This window comes from Camellia sinensis, chromosome 12 (assembly GCF_055761805.1).
Source record: "Camellia sinensis isolate YWXY chromosome 12, ASM5576180v1, whole genome shotgun sequence".
Lineage (NCBI taxonomy): Eukaryota > Viridiplantae > Streptophyta > Magnoliopsida > Ericales > Theaceae > Camellia > Camellia sinensis.
The window spans coordinates 33,056,806-33,072,477 of NC_138972.1; the positions used below are offsets into that span (position 1 = coordinate 33,056,806).

The 15,672-nt window shown below is 39.5% G+C and overlaps 1 protein-coding gene across 1 annotated transcript; it reads right to left on the reverse strand.

Moving 5' to 3' along the window:
• Positions 1–218: 218 nt before the first annotated feature.
• Positions 219–13,440, reverse strand: LOC145803485 (protein DETOXIFICATION 45, chloroplastic-like). Its single transcript, XM_082896766.1, has 11 exons — positions 13,425–13,440; positions 13,217–13,313; positions 13,032–13,132; positions 11,510–11,589; positions 4,369–4,372; positions 1,721–1,800; positions 1,404–1,479; positions 1,140–1,255; positions 939–1,034; positions 723–844; positions 219–318 (listed from the first exon to the last, which is right to left on the reverse strand). Exons 1-11 carry the CDS (start codon positions 13,438–13,440, stop codon positions 219–221), a joined length of 888 nt encoding a protein of 295 aa, XP_082752892.1.
• Between the last annotated feature and the right edge of the window lie 2,232 nt (positions 13,441–15,672).

Sequence of the window (15,672 nt, forward strand, 5' to 3'; positions counted from 1 at the left end):
AAATAGCATTACTCACCATTTTAGATAGGAATCAGGGATTACAAGTCATACTTAAAGAATAGATAATGACAAGCAATAGATTCCTGAATCCTGATTATACCCATCTCAAGCATTGATGCAAGATAGGTAAAAATTAGTAAATTAGTGACATTGGCAAAAACAAGACAAACAGGTAAAAATAGTAGGAAAAGCAACAATAAAAAGGCAGATTGTTTCAACTAATATAATACAGAGAAAGCAATGAACAAAAAACTACCAACCTCAGATCCCTTCAATCCCTGATGCAGAAACCACCATGGACCATTTTTGGATGATATTCTGAACATGCAAGTGGAATAACAATTAATATCTATTGAAAAAAAGTATAAAAAAAAAAAGCGAAAGAAAAGAGAGGACCAATAAATATACTATCCTAGTGAAAAATGCAAGAAAAACGCAGCACAGTTCTTCAATAACAATGTCATCAAAATTGCACTAGAAAGCAGTACCAAAAATTTGGGCATGCCTTTAAACCACAAATATGTTCATGAAATTATTTATCGGAAAACCAACTCTAAACAACGTAACCAATGCCCTATCTCTCATATTACACCAGTTTTCAATTAAACTGAAATGGGGGTTCATGGTAAAAATAGAATAATCACGTCATAGACAAGAAAACACGAATTGCAAATAGAAATTTTTAAGAGACAACAGACATGCCATAATATCCTACAGTTTACCTGATATATCCTGCCAACGTATGCAGCCCCATAAAAAGAGCCAAGATTGCCCACACACCACGAAGACCAAAAATTGAAGGAACATATAGCAGAAATGCAGAAGATATTGCCCCTACCACCATCTGTAATTTATTTAAAAATTGTTAATAGAGGCCATTGTACAATCTTCACAGCCAGCTAATAGCATCACAGAGAAATTTAACTGTATAAGCTTACCATGGAACAAGCTGCATATGGGAAGTCTGAAACACCATAATGGAGACCATCAAAAATAAAAGCTAGAGCATTTACAGGTTGGCTGGCACTGACAAAATGTAACAATTTCAGGAAACGCCACACAAGAAAGATCTTAGCACTTGACCATTTAGATAAACTAACAAAAATTGATAGATAGGATGACATGGCGAGCAAACATACCAAAACCCCAGTTCTGACAACTCCTAAGACTTCAACATCCTTAGTGAATAAGGTAGCTAAAGAACCAAAAGATAAACCCAAAATTGCAGCCAAGGAAACCTTGTGAGCAATCCTATCTGCAAAAACATGTGAATAAGATTTGAACCACTATCAAGAAATATTGCAACTCCAACACAAAGAGCCTAAATACCTAGTAAACCTAAAATTCATTTGGTCCCAAGTAGAAGAATGCCGAAGCATAATGGGGAGGCATACAGGAATGACTAACCTTTAACGCAAAGTTTGCAACCTCCCTCAAAGTTCTGTTATCACCTTTTGAAGAAGAACTTGCAATCAAGGCCTACAAGAAACACAAATTTGATTTCAGAGAGGAAAAACACACACTAAACTCTGTAGATGCACAGTTTCTTTTCCTAGTGACAATTCTGGCAGTTTTGAGTGGAGTCAGCATCAACAAGCAACGTCCCATCCTAACTCAGATAATATGACCATATAGATTGTAATGAGACCACAAGTCCAAACAAGTACATATGTATTGGGAGAGCATATATCAAACAATCTTTACAAACAAAATTTTGTACCTGACCAGATGCCACCAATGCATCTGTGAGGAGAGATACAGCCAACCATACTTGTAAGCATATTTGATGAGCAGCCATAGCTACTGTAACGCCCTCAAAAAATACATAAAACCCATCATTCTTGGCATGCAACAATATAAGGAAAATAAACATCTTTCTATTTATCAGAGTAATTCTTACAAAAGTATTACATGTTGACAACAAAAGTAAACGCCCTAAAGGCTTACAACTTTCCAAGCCAACACTTGGTTACAAGAAATGAGTACTAACTCATATACATATTAAGCCCTTGGCTTGAATTTACATGTAATACATCAAAAGAAAGCAATCCAACAAAAGTCTGCATATTAAGCCCTGTACCTGAAAATGATGTCCCATATAGGGTGAGCCACAACCCAGTAGAAATATACTAAACCAACTATGAACAATGATTAAAAGATTAGCAGTTGATAGATGGTCAACACTTATATTCCAACTCATATCATATTACAGTTTCATGACAATCATGTCCATGCTACATTTCCTTTTTCCATTTCTCATTCGACTTTAAGTTCAAAAATAAGGCTCAGATCTTGGCCAACCAGTTTAATGAGATTATAATTCATCATTAAAATACTTTCAAAAATCATGACGGATACACATTTCGATGCCGTATCAGTAACACATGATATCACTTCCATACTTCACACATGATACACATTTTGGTGCTGTATCAAATAAACATAGAAACATTTCTATACTTCACAATTGATAATGATATACATTTTAGTGCTATATCAAATCAAACAATCACTTCCATACTTTACAATTGATACACATTGTAGTGCTGTATCGATGTCAAGCAGTTTCTGGTTTAGAGGTCCATCCCCTAAACCGTGGAGTACATCCCCTATCTCCTCCCACATAACACAATGTATATAAACAATTATCATATACATAATCAATCAATACATAAGGTTAATGTATTATTCCAACCGTCATATTCGATGACACATTCAATTGATTAGTTTTAGTTTGCCTAATCATTATGCATTATCTACAACAATCAAGACTATCCTCCACCGATAGCCCAAAACAGTTATTTCTAAACAGAAAATAAATGCATCAAATGGACATAATATCGACATTTTGACTAGGTGAGTGATAAACAAATCCAACTCCACCCTTTGATCCCATATCATTTCAATTCCATTATTCTCAATTCAATTTCTCATTTCTCAAAATTAATTATACAAATTAATTTATCAAACTAATTAGGGCATTTTCCCATAATTCAAACAACAACCCTAAGGTTCCATTTTCATCAATAATCCAACATTTATTCCTTTTCTCAATGTATTACATACATGTGGGTTTATATATATGAAAACCCCATCTTTTGAAAATTACATCATGATCCCAAACTTTCTCAAAATTACCCAACAACCCCCAACATATCAAAATGCTAAAATTTAAAGACAAAGCTCATAAGATGGAGTAGGATATCCCTACCTCGAAGTTAGAGCTCAAAAGGAGAAGAAGACCAAAACCAAAGTGCTCCAAATCCACAAATTTTTGGATCAAAAGGAAGCCCTCGACGATCAACACACTTTTTACAAAGGCGAAAGGTTAGGAAAACACTCTAGCTAGATCAAACCCTAGAGAGAAGGGAGATTCTAGAGAGAGGAGCTCTCAAAAACATTTTTGGAAAAGTAAGAGAGAGAAAGAGTGTTGAAAAAGTGATCCAAAAAGTGAAATCTCAGACTGATATAATCGACTTCTCGCTCGAGCATGGAAACCCCCGCTCGAGCGTCAGACACAGATTCACGCTCGAGCGTCCAAACTCCCACTCGAGCGTCTGACGACCTACATAGAAAAATACTGGGACATGAGAATTCACGCTCGAGCGTCAAAACTCCCCGCTCGAGCGAAGAAGCAACAACGAGGGGCCCGCTCGAGCGTCAAAAGCCCCGCTCGAACGTGAAGGCCAAATTCTGGGCATCAACTCTAGGTTTCCAAACACAACCAACCTATTTCAAACCTGCCCAACACAACCCAAGACTCAAATATAAAGAGTAATGGATGGAAATGAGAATGAGACAACAACACATCCACGGAACCGAGTCCGGAATACAATAAATAAAGGAAGGAAAACCAGGATCGCTATAACCTTCCCCCCTTAAAGAATTTCGTCCCCGAAATTAAGTACAAGTTTTCAAAAATAAGTTTTTCTCAATTCTCAACAATATTACAATTCATTACTCACCCATCTGACCCATTACCGGTCATTCTATCTCTATTCAAGAGGCATTTCACAATATAACTCAATACGTATTATTAGCATGCTTTTCCTCGAAATTCAACGATTTCAACATTTATTCCACAATTCCCATATCATATTCAATATTCATGATATATTCCATTTTTACAATACATTCAACGTATACAATGTTACAATAACTTCCATTTCGAGGCAAGTTTCAAATTATCTCCATAAACCAAAACATACACAATATTTTACAACTTAAGACATATATAATGCTCTTAAAATTTACTAACATTACAAAATCCCAATACAAGGTCAAGCATTTACAAACAAGTCTGGATATTTCTCACGGACATCCACCTCACGTTCCCAAGTGGCTTCTTCCACTCCGTGATGTTTCCACAAAACTTTTACCAAGGGAATGATCTTACCTCACAAGACTTGATCCCTTCTATCCAAGACCCGAACCGGTCTCTCCTCATATGAGATATCCTCGTCAACCTCCAAATCGGTCCAATCTAGCACATGGGACGGATCTAGTTCATACTTCCGAAGCATACTAACATGAAACACGTTATGTAACCCGGATAACTGCGGCGGTCAGGCTAAACGGTACGCAACCTCCCCAATCCTCTCAAGGATCTCAAATGGACCAATAAACCAAGGGGATAACTTCCCACTCTTCCCGAACCTCATCAAACCTCGTCTAGGTGATATTTTCAGAAAAACATGATCACCCGTTTCAAATGCCAAAGGCCTACTCCTACGGTTGGCATAACTCTTATGGCGACTCTGGGCTATAACAAGCCTCCTACGGATAAGCTCGACTTTCTCCGTTGTTTCCCTCACCAACTCCGGGCTCAACAACGGTGCATCACCCACCTCGGCCCAACAAACTAGAGACCTGCAAGGTCGGCCATACAAGGCCTCAAACGGTGCCATACCGATACTCGACTGGAAACTGTTGTTGTAGGCAAATTCCACCAAGGGCAAGTGCCTCTCCCACGACCCACTAAAGTCAAGGACACAACTTCGAAGCATATCCTCAAGGATCTGAATAGTATGCTCGGACTGCCCGTCAGTCTGAGGATGATAAGCCGTGCTAAAGGTCAACTTAGTGCCCAAGGCACTCTGCAAACTCTGCCACAACCTAGCAGTAAAACGAGGATCTTTATCTGAGACGATCGTCACTAGGACCCCGTGCAACCTCACTATGTCCCGAATATACAAATCGGCTAGATGATCTACCGAATCTTTCACGCGCATAGGGATAAAGTGCGTCGACTTAGTCAACTGGTCTACAACCACCTAAATAGCATCACTACCCTGCTGAGTCCTCAGAAGACCTACAACGAAGTCTATAGTGACATGCTCCCACTTCTACTCGGCAATAGGCAAGGGTTGCAACAAACCTGCTGGCCTCTGATGCTCAGCCTTCACTTGCTGACAAGTAAGGCACTTAGACACGAAAACTGCCACATCTTTCTTCATACCCTGTCACCAAAACTGGCGACCCAAATCACGATACATCTTGGTGCCTTCCGGATGCACTGCAAGACGTGAATGGTGAAACTCTCGGAGTACCTCCTCTCGGCAAGCCTTCGGCACAAACAGACGGTCTTGGTATCTCACACTTAGGTCGGGATACACAGACAAACCCTTCTTAGTCTTCCCACTGGAGATCTTCTCTCGGATAGACTCTACCTCAAGGTCACCTCTTTGTGCCTCTAACACTCAACTCACAAGTGTAGGTTACGCAACCACAGAAAACAGAGTCGCAGCCTCAACGGATTTGCCCAGAAGCAAATCAAACTCCCCAAGTGCACCCAACATTTCCCACTCCCGGATGGCTATACAAGCTACATCACTAATGGATTTCCTACTAAGGGCATCGGCCACAACATTGGCCTTACCCGGGTGATAGTGCAACTTGAAATCGTAGTCCTCAATGAACTCCATCCACCTCCTCTGCCTCAAATTCAAGTCTCTCTGTGTAAACAGATACTTCAGACTCTTATGATCCGAGAATACCTCGAACCTCTCACCATAAAGGTAGTGCCTCCAAATCTTCAATGCAAAAAGGACAGCTGCTAACTCCAAGTCATGTGTACGGTAATTCCTCTCGTGAATTTTCAATTGACGTGAGCCATAAGCTACCACTTTCCCCTCTTCCATCAACACACAACCCAAACCCTCTCGTGAGGCATCACAGTAAACCGCATAACCCAAACCTCTCTTTGGGATAATCAAAACCGGAGTGGTGGCCAATCTAACCTTCAACTCTTGGAACGACTTTTCATAAGTCTCACTCCATACAAATTTGACTCCCTTCCGAGTCAATCTAGTCAACGGCGAAGCTAGCTTGGAGAAATCCTTCACAAACCGGCGGTAATACCCGGCTAATTCCAGAAAACTGCGGATCTTAAAAAAATTTTAGGCTGTGCCCAATCCTGCACTGCCTCTATCTTGGATGTATCAACAGACACCCCTTCCCCGGAGACCACATGGCCTAAGAACTTAACTTCTCCTAGCCAGAACTCACATTTTCCAAACTTGGCATACAGCCTATGGGCTCTAAGCAACTCAAGCACCACTCTCAAGTGTTCCTCGCGCTCTTCCTCAGAAGGTGAATAAATTAGAATGTCGTCCACGAAGACGACTACAAAACGATCCAAGAATTCTCGGAATATCCGGTTCATCAAATCCATAAACACTGCCAGTGCATTGGTGAGCCCAAATGGCAGCACCGGAAACTCATAGTGGCCATACCGCGTACGAAATGCCGTCTTCGGAATATCCTCCTCCCTGACCCTCAACTGGTGGTAACCCGATCTCAAATCTATCTTAGAGAAACAACGGGAACCCTTCAATTGGTCAAACAAATCATCTATACGGGGCATAGGGTACTGATTCTTGACCGTAGGCCGATTCAACTTCCGGTAGTCGATACAAAGTCTCAAGGCACCATCTTTCTTTTTAGCAAAGAGGGCCGGTGCTTCCCACGGCGAAACACTAGGGCGAATAAAGCCCTTATCTAGCAACTCCTGAAGCTGAATCTTCAGTTCACTCAACTCGGCTGGGGCAAAATGATATGGTGCCATAGAAATCGGTGCCGTACCGGGCACTAGATCAATGGAGAACTCAATCTCTCGGTGAGATGGCAAACTAACGAGGTCCTCGGGAAAAACATTCGAATACTCACAGACCACTCTCGGCAATACAATCTGGGTCTCATCACACTCACTACTCGAAAGGCTAGCAAGAAGACCACTAAGCTCACTCCGCCCTCGCGGATCATACACCGGTGGCAACACACTACCAACCCGATCCCCCAAGAAATGGAAACAATCCCCGCTCAAGGTACATACTGTGACCCTCTGGCGGTAACAATCAATAACTGCTCGGTATGACGATAGCCAGTCCATACCCAAAATAACATCAAATCCCGACATGGGCATAACTACAAAATGAAACGGAGGTCGACGATCTGCTACCTCTATATCACAACCTCTACACCCTTGTTTCAAAATCAACTCACCCCCAACAAGTGATACAACACAAATAAGAGATGCTAACTATGCCAACTCCAAACCCAAAACAGATGCAAATGCAGCAGATACAAAAGAATGAGATGCACCTGTATCAATCAACACACTAGCAACCGAGTTGCAAAACAAAAAGGTATCTCTCACAACTGATGGAGCCGGTACTAGGTCCTGCGCGGTAACAACATACACGCGCCCTGTAGGCTCCTGATCCACCTGCTCACCCCTAGGAGCAAAGGACTGCTGCACAGACTGGGGCGATGAAGCCCCCTGATTGGTCCTCAAGGCCTGAACTGACTGAGCTGGCTGAAAACTCTGCCTCTGCCCAGATGCACCAGATGTGCCACTCAACTACGGGCAAAACCTCTTCAAGTGCCCCGCTTGACCACACTGATAACACGACAAACGCTGGCCTCTGCCCTGACTCTGGTCCTGAAGTCGAGCCGAAGATGAAGCAGCTCTCTAACCTCCTCCCTTCTGCGGGCAAGCTGGAGACTTGTGGCCCAACTGACCACACTTATAACAAGTCACGTCTCCCTGGCTGCCTCTCTCAGAACCTACACTCGGCACTGGAAAGGTTGATCTAATAAAACCTCCCTGAGACTGCTGAGGGTTAGAACCCCTCTGTCTCCTGCCATCACCCTGGCCATCCTGGCTCCTCTTAGAGCCCCTCTGTCCCTCCTCCTCCTGTATCATGATCTCCATATGGGCTGCAGCATCAACCAAGCGCCTATAGTTTCGGGTCATAGAACCCCCAACCCTCATCTTGAGGCCGCGCCTTAACTTCTTCTCAACCTCGATACAACGGCGCTCCTCGGACGCCACGAGCTCAGGTGCAAACCTGGACAGACTAGTAAAAGCAGCCTCAAACTCTGCCACTGAAGAACTCAATTGCAAGAGCTGGCAGAACTGGTCTCTCAGCTTCTCCCTGACAGTTGGAGATAAGAATTTCTCCTAGGAAGCATTCACAAAAGCCTTCCAAGTGCCATCAATACGACCCTTCATAAACTTCCACGACTGACCCGCATCCCCCTTAAGCTGGAAAGGTGCCAAGGTCACTTTCAATGCTCCGTCCTCGATGCCTAGCATCTCGAACGTTTTCGTCATCTGCTCTAACCACTCATCAGCCTTAAGGGGCTCCTTCGGATTCCCAACAAATTCGTCCGGATTCGACCGGAAAAACTCCCTCTTCAAGAAGGAAGGCCCTGCCTCAGTAACGTGGGCCTGAACCTGATTCTCAGCTCTGAGAATGCCCATAGACTCTCTCAAAGCTCCTGCTATCTCTCGGGCTAAGACGCCCATAGCCTGCTGACCTGCTAGCTCGGCCACATTGGCCTGACCAACCCCCTCCTGCTGTTCCGGAATCTCCTCCGGTATAGGCATCTCCTGCCTTCTAGGCCTACCTCGCCTACCTCCTCGTCCTCGTCCTGACATCCTAATAAAGGTAACGAAGAACATTAGCACATCCACAAATGTGTCGAAGCTATAACACTCATGTCCTAATACACTGGACAACTGTAATTCACTCCACGTAAGTACATAATCACATAAGCACCTACGAATTTCATTTCCGGATAATGATAGTCCCGAGGCGTTGCTAGAGTTCCAGTTAGAAACAGCATTAATCAAGTGCTTTTCCAACAAGACTCACAGAAACCTAAGGATCCAATCAACATCCTAGAAATTAAATCCCATACCCAGGTAGTCACATAAACATGTTATCACATAAGCACATAACATTACATCTAAGTCTCTAACAAGCGAGACAAACCCATTGTGATACTAATCACTTCCCACGTACCCAAAGTATTCAAACCCGGTACGCTCTGATACCAAGTTGTAACACCCTCAAAAATACATAAAACCCATCATTCTTGACATGCAACAATATAAGGAAAATAAACATCTTTTTATTTATCAGAGTAATTCTTACAAAAGTATTACATGTTGACAATAAAAGTAAACGCCTTAAAGGCTTACAACTTTCCAAGCTAACACTTGGTTACAAGAAATGAGTACTAACTCATATACATATTAAGCCCTTGGCTTGAATTTACATGTAATACATCAAAAGAAAGCAATCCAACAAAAGTCTGCCTGCCTCTAGCCTCCCAAGCTATGTCCTTGGAGGTGGCATGCTGCCTGTACCTGAAAATGATGTCCCATATAGGGTGAGTCACAACCCAGTAGAAATATACTAAACCAACTATAAACAATGACTAAAATATTAGCAGTTGATAGATGGTCAACACTTATATTCCAACTCATATCATATTACAGTTTCATGACAATCATGTCCATGCTACATTTCCTTTTTCCATTTCTCATTCGACTTTAAGTTCAAAAATAAGGCTCAGATCCTGGCCAAACAGTTTAATGAGATTATAATTCATCATTAAAATACTTTCAAAAATCATGACAGATACACATTTCAATGCCGTATCAGTAACACATGATATCACTTCCATACTTCACACATGATACACATTTTGGTGCTGTATCAAATAAACATAGAAACATTTCTATACTTCACAATTGATAATGATATACATTTTAGTGCTATATCAAATCAAACAATCACTTCCATACTTCACAATTGATACACATTGTAGTACTGTATCGATGTCAAACAATTTCCGGTTTAGAGGTCCATCCCCTATCTTCCCCTAAACCGTGGAATACATCCCCTATCTCCTCCCACATAACACAATGTATATAAACAATTATCATATACATAATCAATCAATACATAAGGTTAATGTATTATTCCAACCATCATATTCGATGACACATTCAATTGATTAGTTTTAGTTTGCCTAATCATTATGCATTATCTACAACAATCAAGACTATCCTCCACCGATAGCCCAAAGCCGTTATTTCTAAACAGAAAATAAATGCATCAAATGGACATAATATCGACATTTTGACTAGGTGAGCGATAAACAAATCCAACTCCACCCTTTGATCCCATATCCTTTCAATTCCATTATTCTCAATTCAATTTTTCATTTCTCAAAATTAATTATACAAATTAATTTATCAAACTAATTAGGGCATTTTCCCATAATTCAAACAACAACCCTAAGGTTCCATTTTCATCAATAATCCAACATTTATTCCTTTTCTCAATGTATTACATACATGTGGGTTTATATATATGAAAATCCCATCTTTTGAAAATTACATCATGATCCCAAACCTTCTCAAAATTACCCAACAACCCCCAACATATCAAAATGCTAAAACTTAAAGACAAAGCTCATAAGATGGAGTAGGATATCCCTACCTCGAAGTTAGAGCTCAAAAGGAGAAGAAGACCAAAACCAAAGTGCTCCAAATCCACAAATTTTTGGATCAAAAGGAAGCCCTCGACGATCAACACACTTTTTACAAAGGCAAAAGGTTAGGAAAACACTCTAGCTAGATCAAACCCTAGAGAGAAGGGAGATTCTAGAGAGGGGAGCTCTCAAAAACGTTTTTGGGAAAGTAAGAGAGAGAAAGAGTGTTGAAAAAGTGATCCAAAAAGTGAAATCTTGGACTGATATAATCGACTCCCCGCTCGAGCATGGAAACCCCCGCTCGAGCGTCAGACACAGATTCACGCTCGAGCGTCCAAAGCGCCGCTTGAGCATCGATTGCACACCTGTAGAAGTTTTGCAGACATGGTCCCCACTCGAGCGTCCGACGACCTGCAGAGAAAAATACTGGGAGATGAGAATTCAGGCTCGAGCGTCAAAACTCCCCGCTCGAGCGGAGAAGCAACAACGAAGGGCCCGCTCGAGCGTCAAAAGCCCCGCTCGAGAGTGAAGGCCAAATTCTGGGCATCAACTCTAGGTTTCCCAACACAACCAACCTGTTTCAAACCTGCCCAACACAATCCAAGACTCAACTATAAAGAGTAAAGGATGGAAATGAGAATGAGATAACAATACATCCACGGAACCGAGTCCGGAATACAATAAATAAAGGAAGAAAAACCGGGATCGCTATAGCTACCGTTCCTTGACAAGCAGCCATTGATGTCCCCAGTGTCATGGTCACAAGAATAGCAAGAGTTCTGCTGATAAGAAAACCACCTAGAGGAGTGAAGAATGTGTAAAAAGCATCACAATTTAGGATTCTAGAAAGAACAAGACCACAAAGGGTGAAAAACAAACTATTTTATGTATGAAATCTAATGATTTCGTGTTTGTGTTAGGTCATTTTAAATATTGAAAAACAAAGCCAATGAGGCACAAATTGACCATTGTGTTCTGCTTTTCAATGCAAAAATAAGTCAACCAGAACTCGACCATTTGTATGTTGCATATGGAGAAAATAAAGGGCACTCTTATTAAACTTGATCCTAAAAGTGAGACTCTCTCCAAGGTGTCCTATAACACTGCCACTGAGTAAGGTATAAAAGTACATGCCATGCACTTGGAGTGATTAGTATTGACCGCACAGCATAATTGTTCTCCATACATAGCACCATGGTGGTGAAACCATCTTTCCCTCAAGATTTAAGAATCCTTTAGAAGTTGAGAAAAGCTACCATCCATATAAAATAAATCATGAAAGTCATGATGTCCCAACATCATCAATCCAACACTTCAGAAATTTTTGCATATTTGGATAATTGTCTTATCACCAAGGATCATTCTTCAAGCACCAGAATGGTGCATGACTATCACTCAAGTCATATTGCCAACCAGTACCTGTCTTGTATACTTTAGAACAGTAGGAAAAAAAGAATAGCGACTGTTAGAATAGTTGGGGTGTTATTGATATTTTTGTTATTATGTTGAGGGTATTTTGGTCATCATGTAATATTGGACACCATAACTATATATATACTATTGGTATAGGGTTAATTAAAACTCTAAGCCAATTAGTTCAAACTTCTTCTCCTTCTCACCTCTCTTCTCTCTCTTTCTCAAACCTTAACCCTAGTTTCATACTCTTTTTACTTCAACTGCAACTAATGGACAACATATACCTAAAATTCTTCCTCCTCCTTCGAAGCTAATATACCGACATATTTAACACAAAAGTGGTCAACCAGTGCACAAGGCTCCCACGAAAGCACAATCTAGGGAGGGCAAAATGTACATAACCTTGCTGTTATTTTTGAGAGATTGTTTCTGCGACTCAAACCCGCGCCACTAGGAAGTTAATGTACAATGCTCATGAGAACCTCAAGGTTTTTGGGTACAATACTAGCTCCTTAGGAAGCAACAAGCAAGGATATATGAACTTACAGACTCCATTTGAGTGTGCCTTCCAGCACTAGTCACATTAGAAAGGTTAGCTCCCACATGCAACAAAACAGTCTGTCCCAGTGTTCTGCCGCTAGATGAACTGCTAGAACTAATCCACCTTAGACAGGACTTATGGTCCTAATCCAGTGTAATATTAATATTCAAATTCCATACTCTCACAGAATTACAATAAAATGTCAGTGTAAATCGCATCTTTCAGACGCATGCCAATAGATTTTAATCACACCAGCAGCATCTTAAAATAAAGAAACACTTACCAAATTTTATATAACCTCCAAATTGCAGATCTCTTAACCTTGGAGGCAATAACACAGCTCTCTTATTAAGATGCCAGATCATTAAGAAGGTAACGATATATCTGAAACATAGAAAACCTAGCACAGTCATTCTTCAATAAAGCAAAAGAAAATTTTAAAATAGAATAAATACAGAAAATACATACTGAGAGATAACAATGGAAATGGCTGCTCCAATCACGCCAAACTGAAAATAATACATAAGTATGGGAAACAAAAATATAGCAAAGAAATTACCAACACCTGCAAACAGAACAACTGCAAAAATTTACAAGAATTTACCCCATTTGATGGGACTTAAGGCTTCGTTTGGTTTGGTTTGGTTTAGCATTTTAACCTAGCACAAGCTCATACTTACTCCCATAACCATTTCTAATACATCCATTCAAAAACCTCTTTTTTGATTTTAAACCAAAACCCTAGGTTTGTTCAAAATTACCTCAAATCTCAATATTTCTTACACATCAACAGATAACTGAGTTAAAACTTATAATAGAGTATAGAAAGTCCCTACCTCAAGCTTAGAAGACCAAAACAACAATGGAGGAACTTGAAAGACACCGAAATAAAATCTTGTTCAGACCAAAATGGAGCTCTTGAGGCATTCTACCTTTTTAACAAAGGCACAAAAGTGGAAAAATCACTAGATCTAAATGAAAAAGTAGAGAAAATGTAGGTTTTAGAGAGAGAGGGTCTCAACTTTAGGGTTTAGAGAGAAATAGATCTGAAAAAGTGATGTAAAATGACATTGTTACGAACTGATAAATGCATAGTCCGCTCGAGCGCAAGAAGTGTTGCTCGAGCGTCAGACACAATAAATTGTTCCGCTCGAGCGCAAAAAGTAACGCTCGGGCATAGAATGCACACTCCTAGTAGTTTTGCAGATAACAGACCAACGCTATAGTGCAAGAAAGGTCGCTCGAGCGTAGAATACACTCTCCCAATATTTTTAATTTTGCAGACCTGCAAAAATATTGAGAGTTTACAAAGCCTGCTTGAGCACAAGAAGTGTCACTCGAGTGGAGGAGCAAAATCCTCGGCAACAAAAGGTTTGAAAGCCATGTAACCAACCTGTTCCAAACGCAACCACAACAACCTAATAACCAAATTTCTAATAAACACAAGGGAAGCAAGATATAACCAACAATATAAAACCATTAAACCTGAGTTTGGGATACAACAATAGTCGGGTCACAACAGGAATCGCTATAAAGCTCATAGCATTTCATGCCAGGTAATAAAGACGAAGTTGGAGCATTTGAAAACATATGATTATCTTAGAAGAATTAGGAATTGGTTTTGTTGAATCTCGTTTTGTAATCCTGTTTGGATAATTGTATTCTTTTACTATATCTATACATATCTTTTGTAACATATGCTTATTTTCCGTCACTTTATGTAGACCTTGTATTAATATCTTGTTAAGATCTATCAAAAAGGTAATTTTGTTATCTAAGGAGATTGGACTTTGAAGGAAAATTATATTGACTTCTCTGATCTTTCCTAGGATCTTACTTGGTTATTAACCAAAAGACTCATTAGTGACGTTTCCCAAACTTCTCCCTTAAAGTAAATCTTGGAATGCCACACTTGTAACCGTAAAAAAATCCTATATTTATTTGTTAATGTATTTCTTGATGTTCTCGATTTTTGGAGCGTCATAGTGCACGTGCTTTTCGACTTTGTTCTTAGAATCTCAAAGTAGGATTCAGTTTGGTTGTGTGATCACATTTTAATACACATAAGTATGTTTTGAAAAACATATCGAAAACTACAATTTCGATCTATTTCAATCAATCGGTTTGAGAAATCAAGGCAAAAGGCTTGTCAAATCCTTTATTTTACACACACAAAAGACAAAATTCCTATCCAACAATGAGCCAAATAAAAATTTTACTTTTTTTTTCATTGCCAAAGTTTACAATTTTCATAAATAAAAACTCAAAATAAAATAAATAAATAAACTACGTAAAATTCTACAAATTAGTAAAACTTGACAATACTAAAAATCATAATTACAAATAAATAAATTGCACCACTAATCAAAATGTATTTATCTTTAAAGAAAAAGAAATTTAAAAAAAAAAAAGAAGCAAGAATTTGATATTCATACAATCACCAAGCCCAATAATCATCACCAGCTAGCCTCATAATTAGAGAAAAATAAACACAACAAAGAATTCAAACTCCTTTCCATCGGAGTTAAATCCACAATCTCATACCACAAAATGGTCTCGTTTGGGAACAGACTATTCTAATATTTTTTTTAATTTTTATGAAAAGATGTGTAAAAAAATAGAGAGAGTGATGTGATAATTTATAGTAACTTTTTAACTTTTTCACTAAAATCTATAGTTGACAAACGAAACCTAATGCTACATAAAATCACTAAACCAAAAGCCTTAATTGAATATACAAAAATTAATAGATAATGATATTGCAAAACTAGTTGTACTAAAATGACAACCCACTATTAAAATAGTATAACCAAAAAAAATATTCAGTGTGTTTGGTTTTAATTTTTTGAATTCATTATTTTGAAAATTAAATTTTTTGTTTTCTGTATTTTTTAGTTTTTAGTGAATATTTTTAAAATTTTAAG